General features: G+C 36.4%; 1 protein-coding gene across 11 annotated transcripts in view; it reads left to right on the top strand.

Annotated features, from left to right (window-relative positions):
• Positions 1-17,678, top strand: part of PTPRM (protein tyrosine phosphatase receptor type M) — a 443,069-nt gene that overhangs the window by 146,108 nt on the left and 279,283 nt on the right. For all 11 annotated transcript variants that reach the window (XM_074548727.1, XM_074548743.1, XM_074548708.1 and 8 more), the window contains exons 4-5: positions 2,677-2,755; positions 5,723-5,838. In XM_074548727.1, the coding sequence (XP_074404828.1) occupies positions 2,677-2,755; positions 5,723-5,838 (195 nt within the window). The remainder of the gene's footprint in view (positions 1-2,676; positions 2,756-5,722; positions 5,839-17,678) is intronic.

Below are 17,678 nucleotides of genomic sequence, written 5' to 3'. Positions count from 1 at the left end.
GATCAGACCTCCCACAGGGAGAACAATCTGGAACATTAGGAGGAGTAGGGAATGATTGACTGGGCCCAGGGAAGAGAAAAAGTCTACTTATAAGGGGAAAAGGAGGAGGGGAAATGATATAACTTAAGTGACTGATACAACCAAGGGCAGAGGTAACCATAGCAACGTAACCTACTGGCGGGAAAACTGGGGAGGGCAGAACCATTTTACATAGAACGGGGGGGGGGGGGGGGAACAATACATAAAATGGGGGAGTAATACAAAAAACACACTACAGCAGTGATGGGATCATGGATCCAGGTAGGCCTTTCAGATGGCTTTGTGCAGCTGCTCTTATTCTGAGTGTTCCATAAGAGAGAGAGGGTTGGTTTTTAGGGTTTTTTTTAGGTTATATTTCAATAAAACCCAGAAAGTTAGTTGTTAATGTATTTTTCGTCTTAAGAGAAGAAAATTCAAAGCCACTAGGAAATACAGGAAACAAAACAGTAACTGTCCCCAGCCCTCTGTGTTTTTAGAGGCAGATCTTTGCATGCACACCTAGATTCAGTTGTCTCAGGAACATACTTTGTGGCAGCATATTTTCCCAGGAAACTTTTCCATCATTTCTTAGACCTGGTTGTCCGCTCCCTGTTCTTCACTACCATGTTGGAATGTCCCTGCCTCAGCTGCAGGTTTCTGAGGCTATGCTGTGGTTCTCATACCCTATGGTCTTTCAGATGTTCTCACTTGCAAATAGCCCAGTTGCTCTTCAGGACGTGGAGCAATCTCTGCCTTTTTTCAAGGACCTCAGTGTTATTGCTTTTTTTCAGAGCTTATAACACAGATGAAGAATGTGCAATTTCTTGTGTCATGTTTCTTAACAGAGAAATTATTGTTCTTTTTTCAAAGTACAGTGGCTGTAAACAGGAGCTGCATTCTTGCGCTGCTGTTAAAACTTAGAGTTACTTAGTGCACATCACGTCTCTATTTCCTTTTCAAGGCTATTAAGATGAGAGTAATAATCATGGTTAGCAAAGTTATTTCAGGTCTCTGAATGGAGATTATTCTTTGAGTCTTTGCTTTTTTATTCTTTAAGAACTTCTTCCCAGGATAGTTAAGACCAATTCTGTCAGGAGATTTTCTTCTTTTTAGGAAAGAGATCCTTTGAAATTTTGAATGGTGTTGCTCGGGATGTTCTACTAAATGCTGGGAGCCAAATCCATACCCTGTTCAGCCTGTTGCTGTGGATCAATAATACCAACTTCAAGAGTCAGTAGAGTGCCATCTGGCATTTAGAAAGCCAACTGAGCAACCCTTTTCTTGCAGAATTTGTTTCTGAAAAATTTCTTTGGCTGCATTTTGACTTTGCTTATCGACATCTTGTGTGTGTTTTTTTTTTTCTTGCTGCATGGTTCATGTAGTGGCAACACTGGCGCTTTAGGTTGAAATTTTGTGTAGACAGGAGGCAGAATGAATCAACTATTTTTTTCCTTTTCAGCCATGTGGACTTAAGGCCATATTTACAGCAATTTTATTCCAGTGAGACTGGGAGGGAGAGATGGACAGAGGTTAGGAAGAAGAAATCTGGGAGAGAACAACAGGTCGGTGTCCATAGGTAGAGCAATGAAAAACAAGGGAGAAGGCAGAGGCAGAAGGGCATGAAGGTTTTTCTCACTGCAAGGTTTGTTGTAAAATCAGAATTGGTGCTCTGAGATTGTTTATTCAACATCAGGAAATTGTGATCTATTATGGAGCTGTAGGTTATCCTCATAACATCTTTGCATTCTGTATCGTTCAGTAAAGGAGTGTGGTAGATAGTGTGATCATCTGTTCCAAGGTTGAGTACAGCATATGTATGAAAAATGGTTTCTAAACTTTGTCTTCCTCAGGGTGATTCCTGAGATCAGTTACACAAGGCAATTAGAGTTAACTTCCCAAGCAAAAGTGAAGTATTAAAAAAAAAATAAAAATCACAACCTGGATTTTAGCATGAACTTCTCTAGCATTGGTGTGGAAATGTACCTGCTAACGTTACTGGCATATTTTCTTCTATTCCATATAAACATTCTTGGGATGTTCAAAGCTAAGGCTGCCAAACTTTGGAGAGGTTTACTTTAGAGTGTACTCAGCTCAAATGATGAGAACGGTCCATTTATTTTGTGACCTATTTATAGCCGTTAAACAAACCGTGGCAAATGGATCTGCTTTGCTTAATTCACTGCAATTGGTGGATGATTAAGAGGCATGCAAAATACATTCCTGAAAATAGGTATGTTTGTGGCTGATACCCTGACATTTCTGTATACTACAAAACTGTAATGTTTAGAATAAAAGCTGTTCATTTTGCAAGACGAAGACTTGAAAGTACAGTACTGCTCTTAAAACTTAAGGCATTTATTGGATAACTCCTTTGGCAGACCAGAGGAGTTATCTAATAAATGACCGGTTGGAGAGATCGGTTATTTCTACTATATATGATCTTGGTTGCAAATCTCCAAAAATTATGTAAACGTGAAAAAATGTAATTTAATTTTAATGATAAGAGCAACACATTTTGAGGGTTTTATGATGGTGTTTTGTTTTCCAGATGTTCATAACATATTGAAAGAGTGTATGTGTTTTTCCAATTACAAACTATTTTTATATTCCATGTGGTTGAAAGATGCTAACTTCAGAAATTCTCTTTCTGCTTCTCAGGTTGTTTTTGAAGTGGTTACTTCAGGTCTCTCTGGATATGTGGCTATTGATGAAGTGAAAGTTCTAGGACATCCATGTAGTAAGTACCTATCTTGTGTTGTAAAGCCAGATCCCCTAAAATAAATGTGCTGCTATGCTTTGATAAATGTGGAGCAAAAGATAAGGAAAACATCAGAAAACAATGTCACTGCCAAAAGTACAGGCTGAGTGTATATATATGGAGCATTGCTAAACATGGCATCATTGCACCTTATTGTCTTTAAAGACATCTCTATGCGCTCCTTGTGTGCAGCGCTTAGCATGAGTCCCAAACCGGGTCTCATGGCAGCTTCTTTAGAAAAAAATCATCAAATCATTATGATTCTGTGATTCTAAGATTTGTTGATGAGTTTTCTGTCTGCATCAAAAGTTCAGTGCAGCCCCAAGCTGAGACATTGGTGAGAACAGATGAACAACGCAACAGTTGACTATATGTAATTATTTTTTCCAAGGCTTAGAAGGAAGAAGCCTCAGCTGGCTGGGGACTGAGGCTTTGCTAAGCAAGGTTACTCAGGGTACTTCTCAAGGTTCATGGCTCAGTTTCTGCTCTGTTTTATTTCTTCATGCTTCAGATGTATTTCTTTATCTCATTGTTAAGGATATGTAATAGTTAATTATCCTCAATTGTCAATTCAAACCTTGTAAATTAAGCTTTAATATGGTAATCCAGATATAAATAGACTGCTTAAATAAAACGTTACTTCACATGTATGCTGTTTTTTAGATAAGATCTATTAAGATCATACATGAAATAGTAGGTTGTGATCTTATTGAGCAAATGACTGAGTGGGGAAGAAGACACCAAGTTCTGTGTGTTTGTTCCTCTTATATTGTGCTTGCATGCATTTGTTGCAGTTTTTAAGTAAGAGCTGTGATTCCAAATAAAAAGTGCTCTATCAGTTAGTATCAAAGCACCTCATAAAAATGGTTTTAGTGTTAATGGCAGGAAGACACACACATTTCTTCAAATAAAGAGACAGTTATGCAGAATCAGCTGCTGTTATTTCTGAGTCACTTATTTCTAATAAACACTGCAGGCTCTTATGTTGTTAGAAAGTATAGGTGCTTCTGCACTTGGAATTTATATCCTTCGTTCAGGTAGGATAAGTCTGAAGCAGCGTTTTAGAAACTTAATAATTTTTATACAGATCTTGAGAGGTTTGATGTTTGCGTTTGTACCAATCAATTCCCAAAACCTGCAAATAATTCTTGTTAATGTGTAGACTGAGTTATAGCCCATAGCATGTAGAGTTCTGACGTGACAGTATTGAAATGCAAAAGCTTTAATGAAAAGTTCTTTGATGAAGTAATTAAAATGTTAGGAATTAAGACATCAAACCAGTTAAATTGTGTAAAGAAAACTGAAAGTGTGAAAATTGAAGTAAAACTACTGTGTGAAGCTTTGTGAAGCTCATGATGATTTCTTTATATTACCAGAAAAATAGTTCTGGAATTATTAACTCTTTAAACAAAATTGAAATGGGAGAAATATTTGATAGGTAGTTGCCTGGATAGTACAAACAAAGACCAAACAGAAACCAGATTATAGGCACATAGAAACTAAAGGAATGGGTTGTGGTAGATGGGCAGGTTTTTGTGTGTGTGTGTGTTTGTTTCTAAAACCCAATGCTCTTCTCCACTTAGGCCATACTTGGTAATTCAGAAAACTTAGTTTTTTAAAGTTAAGAAGACCAAGGAAACAGTAAAATCAGAAGGGGTAAAAGCAGATTTTAAAAAAAAGTGACAGGTGAGAAATGGGGAACATACTGAAGAATTTTACTAGATATTCTCACATTATAGTTTCATAGGCAAAGAAGTGGATAATTTTGGCCTAAACTGTCTGCCCTAATTGGGGAATGTTTAAAGAAAAACAAAAAGGCCTTATTTGTATTAAATTTGCCATAAGGATAGTTACAGTAATATTTAATCCCATATTAAGGTATTAATTGGAGCTATTTTATTCCATCTCCTCCTTCTTATGCTCTCTTGCACTGGATGTTTAGCAACTTTTTCATGAAGTGATCTATTTATAAATTCCTTAAAAATACAATTTCTCCCAGTAATAAGAGTTTTTAAGAAAATATCATAAACTCTTTAAGTGGTGGTAATGCTCTGCTAGAAAATAGATGTTTAGTTTGCCAGCCTACTGCTAGTACTAAGATTTTGATGTTGAAAAGCAATGTTCAAAGCCTGGTTTATCTATTAGTGTGGACAGTGCAAGAAATCTGCTAATCTGCTTGTCTGCAGTAGGCTTTGAGTAGGTTGGGGAATATTGTGCTTTAAATGATAGGTTTCTGTATCAAATATCTATTTTTTTATTACATGCTTGATTCTTTTTAGTAAAACAAAAGTAGACTTACTTTTTTAATTCAGTGCAAATAATTGTTCAAATATCAATTTCAGGTTGCTTTTAGGTATATTGCTTTAGTTTTTAGTGGTTTTTTTTTCTCTTTCTAAATGACAAATCAGCATTGGTATGGAGAATGTGTTGTGTTTTGGGTTTTTTCTGCAGTGCTGTTGAGAAGCATTGTGCTTAAAGAATGCAGCTGTAGTTGGTGAGGAGTGTTATGTTAGTATTGCACGTGTTTGGTGGGCTGCATTTCTAGAGAATCTCTTCTATAGACAGTGTACTTGGTTAAGAAGAAAAACCTGTTCCCCTGATAACATAATTTCTTACTGGCTTGTCTAGTTGGTAGTGCAAGCATCTAATAGGTTTATCTTCAAAACATTATTAGTTTCCAATATGATCTTTTCTATTAGATTGTTATTACAAGAGGGATGCTGAGCTGAGGTAATTTACACAGCAGGAACAATTACACAGCACCCTTCTATTCTGCTTTTTGCAAGCCACGGGAGTAGACCAATCTAGTCTAGAATCTAATGTGTAGATTTGATTGTTCAGTGACTGAACCCTTTAAAGGAGAGCTGTTTCATTTGCTTGGTGAATTTTTTTTAAATCCAGTACTTTGTTCCTGCATAACTTTAACACTTGCATCTTGTCCAACAGCAAAAACTCCCCATTTCTTGCGCCTTCAGAGTGTGGAAGTCAATGCAGGACAGTTTGCTACTTTTCAATGCACTGCCAATGGGGGAACAGACTCAAGCGACAGACTTTGGTTACAGGTAATTTATTTTTTTCCTAATGCACTGATATCTGGAGAGAGGAGAGATTCTGAAAGGAATGTAAAACTTGAAAAATTATGGGCTGTCAATTTCATCAATATTAGATTTTATATTGCCTTTGAACTGCTCTGTGGTTGGTATTCTTTTGTAGAAAGTGCTACTGGGAAGTTTTCTTGCTTTGTTTCAGTGGAATTCCTTACTAAAAATAAAGATACTGTTTTCCTTATGTGTGACAATCATGAGTAAAGGCTAAATCCCCAAGGAAGAACAGGTTATTTTCTAACAATGTCTGTGCTGGCTAACTGCAGTATTATGCATACTGATTTTCTTGGCTTACCTCTGTCTGTTCAGTATTTTCAGCTAAAATTCCATTTTTTTCAGTTAGATGTAGAGAAGACCATGTATAACAGTCAAATCTGACCTTCTGTATTATTGAGCCAAAGGATATTACTTACGTTCATTGAGTCCATTGTTTTTTACTTAATCAATAATGTAGCTTCTAGGTGGGTGTCAGATCTCAATTTAAAGTGTCTCCAAATAATTTTTTTTTCAATAAAGATAGCATTCCTTTATTCATAGGTATCAAAAACAATAGCCTGGTATCAAAACCATGCTTTTTTGCTTCCTCTCTTTTAATAATGGAGGTGGCAGTATAATGGCTCTCTTGCTGCCATTATTATGCAGTTGTTCCCTACAGCAAGGAATAGTGACTGTTTGTATAGTAGCCTCCAGATTCCAGTGATTTCCATTCATGAAAACCAACATGCTAGAACTGAGACCTTGTGAGAAGGAAGTAAGGATAATTGAAATAAGTGAAGCAATGTCTGAGAAGTTCAGTCAGATAAAGCTGCAGTATGTGGAGAAAGAGGGATAGGTGAAATTGGCAGTGGTTACAGATGGGGCCTAGAAATGAAATTCTCTATTTATGCTTTTAAACAATTTCAAGCTTTTACTATAGTTAACCTTTTCCATTGCATTTGCATTTTGTAAATTATTTAAGTATGTCAGGTTAAACAGCCAAGTGGTTACAAACAAATCTAACACAAAAAGAAAATTAAAATCACTTGACAAGCAAAGTCTCATATTTATCTGTATGTGAATGATGAATTGTTAAGTCTATTTAGAAAGAGCCTTATCAAATGCATTGAAGGCAATGAAGATGTACTTTGGTTTTCTTTTTTGGGATTACATGGGTATTTCCAATCACTTGCTGATACAAGGCTGATATTTTTCTAGTGCTCCAGCACCTTAAAGACAGTCTAATTCTACCAATTCAACAGTAATACTACTCTTTCTGAAGGCATCATGATTTTTTGAAAGAATTATTTTTCTAGTTATGAAAGGGCTTAGCATGTATGGAAAAATAACAGGTTGCTATTTCATGAGTTATATCCTTTCTAGTACCTTTGAACTTTGATATAATGCTCTACTGTACTACTAAAACTAAAGGTGGAATTCAGTATAAGAAAATCCTCATTCCATTCAGTTTTTCGAAATGCTTCGGGACAGTACCATTTCCCCTTTAGTTTTTTTCACAGAATTTAGGACACCCATAAATTCTTTAGCAGAATGTAATTTATTGTAGAAATATCCTTCTAGACCTTATGTAATACAAAACTGTTTTATTAACAGCATGGTAATTCCAAAATATCTGAGCTTAGTTGAGTTGATTCCTTGTTTATACATGATTAGGAGATACTTTTCTTTTTTCTATGTGAAGGATAAGAAAGTAGTGACAGACTTTTAGAGGAATTCTATCTTCCTACAGGGCCACTGTTTATTTATTCTGCCTGTACAACTATAGCTCCCCCTGGTAATCAGCCTAAGGTTGTGCAAATTCCAGGTGTGACTTTGCATAAGAATGTTTTAGAAGTTGACAGGATCTCCTGGATAGCTTGGATTTATTTTTGCACTTGTTTGCCAGTTTCCACAGATGTCTGCTGCAACTTGCAGTGAGACTGATCAAACAGCTCCACGTGTGGGTGCTGCAAAGTGAGGCTATGAGAGGACAGTTCCCTACAGGGTCAGCTGTATCTTGGCACGCTAGGAGGTCATTGATAGGCAACAGATCCTGGCCCTTGCAGCTCTCCATTCATACCTGACTCTCTGGTTTTGTGGTATGGTGTTGAGGAATTTTGTGTATGCCTGTGTATGACATCCCCTGACACTGCAGCAGGACTGTGAGTGCAGCACAGCTATCAGTAAAAGCTGTCAGAAAACGTGGAAACATCTTCTGCATCATATGACTCGTTAAATGGATGTTGAAGATCCATGTGTTCACAGTAGCACTAAACCCAATATTCTACTATAAAACATCTTAATAAAAGACATTCTTATATAAACTAGAGCCAGAATAATATGAACACTGTTCCCTGGGATCACTTATGCTGGCACTCAGGTAAGAGGAATTCAGGTTTTAGTGGCAATGCAAACAAATCCTGCAATCTCTGTGATACGCTTAGTTTGTTCACCAGTAAGACTAAGCCTTTTCTACTATCCTTCTGGTGGTCTGTTCCATTACACCAATAAAACCTTAAGGGTAAATAATAGTAAATAAATAAATACAGTTGAGTGATATTATCAGGGGCTTTTCAGCATTTCTGCCATGTAAGTTATATCAGGAGACCTAATCTGTTTGGATTTGACAATTTCAGAATACCATGAGATAATTTGCTCCCAAATGATTTCCAGTACATGCCATTTTTTTTCAGATTCACGTTGTTAGTCTGAAGTGCAGGTAAATTTCCAGGATGAAATCACAAATGCACTGAATTCAGTGACATTTCTGCAGTTTCCAATAGTGGCAGGATTTCACTACTGTACTTCTGACTCTTATTTAGTACCTCTCTGCTTCTATGCAGCAGAGTTCAAGTTTAGAGGTACACATTTATGTGATGAACAAATTATTTACTTTATACAGTCTGCTGGACTGTGAGAGCTATATGTTCTTTAAAACAAGTAAATGTGAGCTGGTTTGTTACTTTAGTCTCCATGTCTTTCCTAAGTACTGGTTGGAACCAGCATACATGTTCTAAGTCTAGTAATGCCCAGGCCTTGGAGCTGTCCTAAGTAAAATCCATAAATCATACTTTACTTCCCTCAGTTTTTTTTTTTTGCCTTTCTCTTTTTAAGTCTTTCCCACTCTTATTCCCTTTGGAACATGAAGTCTGTTAATTTGTGGAGTATTGTAGAACTTTCTACAATTGAAAGGGCCTGCAGGGAATCACGATTCATATGTTAGCTGCCCAAATTAGACCACTGAGGCATGAAATTTGTTTCATGATGCTGTGATCAGTATTTACTCTTTTGGGAAAGGGAAGACAAAAAGCTGTTTACCTACTGCATAGTGCAGAAAAACATTTTTCCTCATTCCACTAGGCAGCCATACTCCCTAGTTCATGAGCTATGATTGTAAGCTTGTCAGATAATCTGACAGCAAATGGTGAGTATTTTCACTGATACAATTTCAGGTTAAATTCAAATGAAAGGACTCAAGAAAACCATGTAGTAAAACCATTGTACAAGTTTGTTTTTGTCATTGTAATGAGTGTCTGGTTAATAAGGTCATTGGTTAAATTGTATGTTTATGAATTCACATCTCCACTAGCTTATATTCTTAATGTAAACATACCTTAAAATACATCTGAATTTCTACAATTAAAAGATGTGTCTAATCTGCTTACATTTTCTTTTTTCACATCTGTGAACAGCACAGGTTATTGCTAGTATGTGATGATTCTTTCTCTCCTATTGAATGGTTGAGCAACAGTGTCATTCCTGTGCTCCCAGTGTGGGAAAGAAATGAACAGGTGCAACACTGAACAATTATTGGTCAAATGAAAGCAGCTGAAAAGGTCTTCTGAAAAGCTCCTTGGAGTCCAGTAACTTGGCATAGGAAGCACAACTCTGAATTATAGAAGAGAGGGTGTAGAATTCGTTTTTGGAAGTACACTGCACCAAAATCATGTTATTGACTTGCAAGGAATTGGCTTGGTTTTCCATAGCTTCCAAGGCCTGTCTCCTTCTCTTCATTTTCCCATCCTCATCTGCTGCTCCTTGTTATTTGCAGTGGGTTTGTTCAGTTGCCTCTGTGTGCTGCTTGTTCTTAGAATGAGCTACAGTATGATTTACAGGAAATTGCTGTCAAGTCATACCCAGATATAATGAAATTCCATTTGAATATCAAACACAATCTTTTGGTATTGCAATTGCATTTTTCAGACATGTGCTTTGACTTGATGTGAGTAGCCTTTCTTGAGACAGCTTCCTCAAAGAGTGGAAAGCTGTAGCTGATGAAAAAGAGAGGTCATCACTTCACTGCAGTAATTTATTTTTCCTGACTTTATTCTAAAACATGGTTGAAATGTAAATAGTTACTTTACGTGTCTGAGAATAACATTTTAAATTATATTGCAGAAATAGAGAACTAAAAGTAGAAATTTGTGAGGGTGAGCAGATAACAATAGGATCTCAGGATATGTCTGACAGCTATAGTAAGCAGCATCATCAGATTTACCGGTAGCAAGAGACTAATGGATATTTTTTTGATAAAAGGGTAGAGGGTGAAATCTTTCATACCTTGGTTTATGCATGCAGAATGTGTTCTACTTCATTTGCAGCCAAGAAACTAAGAACAGTATCACTTTAATGGCCAATCTCTCTTCTACCTTATGTAAATAGTTATTTCCTGGATTTGGCTTTTCTTTTAGTCTTTCTTGAAAGCTGTCTTTCACCCTGTTCAGTGTATTTTTTTTTTTTATCCTCAGTAATCTTTGGCTGAAGGTTTGAAGACTATGAGAGATTTTATTCATCTGTATACAAAACTACCTGTATGCATTATTTATTACTTTTTCAAAGGAAGAAATATAGTTCTGTGTCAGAGGGAGTTCTGGAAAGCAAATTGTTTTCCTCAGGAATACAAACGTACCCAAATGACAGATATCAAAAACATCCTTGTAAGAATGTAGAACAAGCGAAATTACTCTTTGCAGATGATGAAAATCAAATAGATTTATAGGATATACAAAATTCTCTGTGTGTGCATGTGCTCGTTTATGTAAATTGCATACAGTAACCCAGAAGGTGAACGAAGCTCTGGACTTCCATAAGAAGTTTTTGTTTTGCTGTATACTCTTAGACTTTCCCATAATTATAATTTTCATAGCCAAGTTTTGAAGCACTTGAAAAAAAATGCTTTGGCCATTTTGATAGTGAAGCATCAATTCAACTGTTAAATCATACGTCTGTCTTATAACTTGGTAACACAAACAGGTGGAACTTTTGATGTAAACTGTACAATGAGATAGGCCTAAAGATGTTCTTTTGAATATTAAAATATTTGTTTTATGAATAGGTGTGTTTGTGTACTACAGGAGTGCACAAGACCATTTTTCCTCCTGCTCATCAATAGTTCAGTCTTCCAAGACTGGTCAAACCACCCTGTGCAATGCAAATTATCTGGAGTGCATTACCTTGAGAAGAGCTTTAATGGCATCAGTCAGCTGAAGATTTTGCCAAGATTGCATGCGTCCTGAAGCACGTGCCTCCTGATGAGTTTTTAGTAGATAACCTGAGATGATTTTATTGTTAGAAGAACAATTAATTTCCTATAGGAAGGGACACTATACATTACTGTATAGGCGACAGTTAAATCTTTAATTATTTTTTTTAATTCTGATGATTATTTAATATTTTTTCCAGGTTTTGGAATGTTAATTTCTTTTTGTCCCCCTCGCCACTCATGTATATATTTAGTGCTTTTTTCCCAGTATATATTCGGTATTTTCTATTAATTGTCATTAATTAGTTTTAGGTTTTTTTCAGTAATTGTGCAGTAACCTTACCATATGGCAGAAAAACATCTGTGAACAACAGAGTGTGATATATATTGTGTTTGTGTATTGTGTTAGTGTGTTTGTGTTAGGCAGTGTTTAAGGAGCTGTGTCTTCGGTAAAGCCCTCATTATCTGCCTTACATATGAATTATCTGATGCATATAATACACTTTTTTACGTGGCCTTACTGGTTTAATTCTTGTCTGAATGTAGGTTTGACTAATGCTTCTCTGATGCTAAGATTTCTCTTATGGTATCTTTAATTATTAGCAATACCAGAAACTAGGAGAAATTAATTAATTGTGGACTGTTAATGATAAATCCCAGTGAACATATGCAAGAAGCAAAATGTATTGAAATTGATCTATCTGTGAAGTGTTTTGACTTTGAGGTTTGGAGGTGGCATAAACCTTTGAGTCTAGTGATTTTATTAGTAATCTGTGTGCAGCTGAACGTGTTGGGAGTATGGTGGGCATGTCCATTAAAGGTGGCTTTCCCCCTTGGACACCAAGTTATCTGTTATAGTTTAGCTTCAGCAGCACTAAGTGGTACAGCAGCAGGCACTGCGTGCTCTTCGCTTGTATGATGAGCAGTGAAAGGCACAGCTGGAAAAAGTCAAATGCCTGATGGTGGAGCAGCTATTCTGAACTTACAGCTTTCCATGACTTGTATGACATGTAACAGTGGAGCCAGAAATAAGCCTTATATTCTCTCCTGGAGAAACACTGGAGAAGCCTGGCCAGCAAAGCTGCTCTACAGGCTGTGCCTCCCAATCCACCCAGACTGGAATGCATGGCACAAAAAACCATATGTTGGTAACCATGAGGAAGTGTCAGTGAATTTTGTTATGGATACTAAAATAATTTGGATAGGAGTAGGTGGAAGAATAAATATCAATTCTGTAATCATGTACCAGCCCCATCATTCCTAAATGGTCTGGTAGTGTTACCCAAAATAGTTGAATTCTGGTGAAAATACTTAACAGTTGTGAATATTACTCAAAACAGTTATATCACTCAAAAGCCTTAAATCTGGAACTCTTCAGGTCTGTAAGCACAGGAGACCATGTCAGTAGTGATGCCAAAAAAGAAACTTAGGGAATGTAAGCAAATCTGATTATTTTATTAAAAACCCTAAAACCCTAAGCCACCCTTGATGCAGTAGGAAAAAAGTAGAGTAGATAGAGGGAAGTTATGCTTTCCTCTGCAGTGGTGCTGGTCATCCATCAGGTTGCAAGTTGTGATAATGGGTGATGTTCTCCAAAGGCCTTCCTTTGTCACCTGTCTAGCAGAGGTGGAGTTTGCTCTGCCAAGAGTGTGCTTGTGACACTGAAACATGCACTTGGTATCCAACTAGTATAGCCAAGTGTTCCTGCTTATGAAGGTAATGTGGGGTGTGAATTTTTTACTAGAGGCATTAAAGTTTGAAAAAGCATTTTTCTCACAAAAATAGTGTCCCTTATCTGCTGTCTTTTTGGTAATCTCCAGTATCCAAAAGAGATTTGGGAGAAGGAAACCTGAAGCATTCATGAACTGTAGAAGGTTTTCTTTTAGAGGTACACTGTAAACTCCCTTAAATGCACTGGGACCTCCATTATGGACAACAGTGCAAAACCTTAAGAGACCTGGGGAAAGCTTGGCAAAGTTTGTTTGCAAGTAGCCTGAACAATGGTTGGATTTTGATCTTCTGCATTTGCATATTATATCTATAGTGTCAGAAGTACCATGCAAGAGAGCTGTTACTGTTTTTGTATTACAAGGATGATACAAAACATGAACTCTGTGTAAAATACTTGTGGTAACAGGTAATAATAGTTCTTGTTTCTTCTTCCTTTTCTCCCTGTTTTTGATATGTATCTCAGGTATACAGAAGCTACCAAATATTATTGAATTGACTACATATATTGATTTGCAGAAAATTTGCTTATCTGTAGACAAGTACGTACATAGGTCAGAGGGGATACATGTAAACCTTTCCATTTTTCCATCCCCATGTATATATATTCTCATCTGATGAAGTGACCCATAAGAAAAGTTATTCTGGGATTACCTTTATCAGTCAAACCTTTTGAAAATTCTTGTCTGATTTTAAAATGAAGCAACCCCAGGGTTCATTTTTCAAGAAACTCATAGTGATGTGTTAGTCTTCCAGTTATTCTGGAGTGTTAAATAATGAAATGGTGATTAACAGATGTAAGATAGTGAAACAGTTGACCTGTGCCACAGAGGGCTGGTTAAATTCAGCTTTCCTTTCAAGAGTGCAGGATGTTGGTTTCTGGGTCCTGAAGACTACCTTGATATGAAGCACTGTTCAGCAGCAGAAGAATCACTTAAGGACACGCAACAATTAGGGAACAGATAAAATAAAATCAGTAAGTTTTCTGTGCTATGCTGGACCTTTGGGAGGAAGAAACAATGACCTTTACCATGAATACTGCAGGTAAAATGTGCAAACTTACTGCTGAGAGGAAGGTATCTTGTTCAAATTGGAGTTCAGGAGAGGCTTTTTTAAAAATAAAGAATAAAGGCTGTTGAAGCTGTTTTGAGGCAAGGAAAACCAAAGTCAAGTTTAAATCCAAGGAGAACATGATGGGAAGGAAACAGACCACTGGGGAAGGTGAGTGTTGGGGGTGGGAGCTGTTAAACTGTGACTTGATTAGTGTGATTGTCTCAGTAATTAAGACTGAAACGCCTCCAGCCAAAGTCCTCTATATCAGCTTCTTGTTACGTGAACCAGCTTGTGCCTTAATTTCTACTGATTATTGCTCCTGTGGTTGTTTTTATTCAAATTGGACTGACGAGATTGAGAGGTTTATTACAGCTTTCTTTACTCTGTTTTCACCATTCATTCCTCCCATTTGGAAGAATCTACCCAGGAGGCAGTAGCTGAGCCCATAATGATTTGTCATCTTTAAATCTGTGTTTCTTTATTGGCTGCTTCTTCCTTACCTGTCTGGTAGGACTCCATGTTGCTTTGGCTTTGCCTGCTATTCTGCTTGTTTTAAACTTTGCCATGGACTTCAGGCTGGCCCCACAACTTGCATGTTGGAGTTTTTTCTTCCCATGCTGCCTTTCTTCCCCACATTAACACTTTTGAAGTGAAGGAAATGTGGGGCATGAGTGCACTGGTTTTTAAATCTCCTGTTTAAATCTCCAGTAGTTGCCTAGAAAAGGCAGACAAAGACCTGCGTTACTAGGCTTTGTGTAGTGTGTACCAATGAAAATTAAGCTAATGAGCTCTGCTTCCTCAATTTCTCCTCATCACTTTGCTCCTTTCTGGCCCCTCCATGAGCCTGACATCTGCAGAATGCCAAGCCTCAGAGTATTTAAATTCCTGTATATGTTCACTTCAGTTTTTAGCAAGGTGTTCATCCTAGGTCTTGGAATTTTAAACACAAACAGGAGGATGATAAGTACTAAGTGTTGTGTACTTCAAAGAATTAAAATACAGCATTAGAGTAAATGACTTTATAAGTAGGACTGTGAGTTCAACAAAATGCATGGTAGATACATGGATCATTGCCATAATTTTTATTCAAGTATTAAACTCCCTGTTAGATAGATAGTTTCTGATACTTTGTTTTCTCCAGATGTTTCTGAGGCTGTAGTTTTCTGCAACTCATTTTATATTCTATTGTGTGCTATTAAAAATGAATGGAAAGAAGATTTGTGATTTTACATATTTTGTGAGCACTGGCAAATTGTTAGAGGAGATAAACTCTTCTTAGCTGCTCTGGAATTTAAAGTAAAAATAAGAAATAGACTGAACAGGAGTTGAGTTTTTGGATTTATTTTTCTTACTTCTAAAATGTCTATGTAATAACAGATTTTCTCCTGTCGGGACGATACAACATAATTTCAGTATATGAGTAGGGAGTAACTGCCTTGGTTAAATTACAAAGAGTTTAATGACTCCAGAAAATACATTGTCTTTGTTTACTTTCTGTGTTTGTAACTGTGTCTTCAAATAGATGTCAGTGCTTCATTTTTGATGTGACTACTCAATGTGTAACTTACATAACATTTTATGATACAACCTGACAGCTCCAGCCAGTATTTAGGTTTAGTCATAATAAATAGGGACTTCTGGAGGCCTGTGTGATTTGAAGAAAAGGCTCAGTGACCAAACATTAAATTACTGAAAGGAGAAGCCTTTCTTGAAAGGTAAAGAGAAGCCTTTCTTGAAAGGTAAAATAATAATAATAGCTTGCTTGAATGCCCGTTAGTTACACCTGCAGAGAGAAATTCCATCTCATAGCAGAATAATTCTGAATAGGACAGTAATCATCTTTTCCCATCTTGGCCTTATTACTTGAATGAAATAGAGCTGTTAACTTAGACAGATGGAATAAATACTGGATAATCACAGGATGTGTGATGGCTCTAATCTAGACTGACAAAAGTTGTCTTGGTTATGAACATGAATCTAGAAATTCGGAGGTAGCCATCTTAATTACTGGAATTACCTGAACTCTGTAAACTAATATTCCTGAAGTATTAATTACTATTAGATTTTATACACATTTTAAACAAAAATTGCTTCTGGCCTTTCTGGTTTTATTTGAGATCCCGCTGGTATAACTCTAATCACAATTTTATAAATGTGCCTATTTGGAAGTGGGATAATGCAAACCCTTGCTTCTGTTAAAAGTATAAAAAGCTGCCTAATCTACCCATATGGACAGAGGGTGACTGATGTTTCCTTTTAACTCTCTCACAAAGTTTTTGATGCTTGCCTTGAGAGTGATTGTCACTGATAGTGCTGGATGCAACATCCCAGAAGTTCAATGCCTTTGAATTGCTGCTACATTTTTCTTAAAAGTATTTCTGAAAGGTTTAATGTATAGATTGTTGCTGCTAAATTGCTGTTCATTTAAAAGACTTAGAGTTAGTTCGTTGCCTAGAAGAGCCAGTAAGTGTCATTTAAATAACTATAACCTATTTTTTTTTCATTCTAACTTGCCTAAAATGGAAAAATAACATGCATTTTAACAATGCTTTTAACTTGTTTTTAATAGAAAATTTATTCTTACAAGTGACTTACCAGTTATATATTTTTATTAGTTGTCTTAAATGGCATTTCTTTACATATGTATTTAGTATTTTTGAAAGCTTTCTCTGAGCATTTGAAAATGCACAGGTTCCTCGGCAGCCAGTGGAATCTGTTACTTTCATTTTTGGATCTCAGTATGTATTCTGTGACCATAGTTCTTGTGTTCTAAGGAGGTGAGATAGCTCTGCCCTGGGGATGTGGCCTTTGTAGACCAAGCAGGTCTAACATTAAATGATTATGGCAGCTTCCTCTTTGTAAAGAATGAAGTATCCTGTTCACACAGTTCTCAAAGTCCCAGGGGCAGGAAAAGCTAACAGCCCTAATCAGTAGTAAAGCCTCAGACTTTTGTGTGGCAAATCAGGGCTGAAGTAAAGAAAGATAAAAAAAAGGTATTTATTTTTGAATCATATTTTAAAAAACCAAACAAAACAAAAGCCACACCCAGAAAACAGGATGCTACAAATTTGCTTGAACAACCTGTGCTAGTAGTTCTTAATACCAGTACCATAGTGTTATATTGCTAATCGTTAATTTTATCCTCTTTTCCGGAATGGGATCAGTAAATTACGGACTTGTCATTTTTTGTTTATTTTTCAATAAAATGTCATGTATTTGGGAAGACTCAGGCTTTCATATAAAAACTGAGAGTTTGCAAGACCTACTGGTAAATTGAAGAATCTCAAAAAACCTGAGAGTAAAGTTTTAATGACTATAGTTAGTAAAACTAACTATAGTTAGTTAGTAAACTGTTATATATAGTTAGTATAAAATATCATACAGTTAGTAAATAAAATATCATTATAGTTAGTAAAAAATATAAAATATCATAATTGAACTCTATTTGTGTGTGTTTAGATTGTTGCATTAGGGAGTGATGAAAACTTACTTTTCTGAAGGCTACTAAAAATAGTTATTTGTGAAGAAATGGTAACGGGATGTGCTAGAATGTTTAATA

Source organism: Zonotrichia albicollis, chromosome 1, assembly GCF_047830755.1.
Source record: "Zonotrichia albicollis isolate bZonAlb1 chromosome 1, bZonAlb1.hap1, whole genome shotgun sequence".
NCBI lineage: Eukaryota > Metazoa > Chordata > Aves > Passeriformes > Passerellidae > Zonotrichia > Zonotrichia albicollis.
The sequence above is the reverse complement of the archived record's forward strand: the minus strand, read 5'-3'. Positions and strand labels throughout refer to the sequence as shown.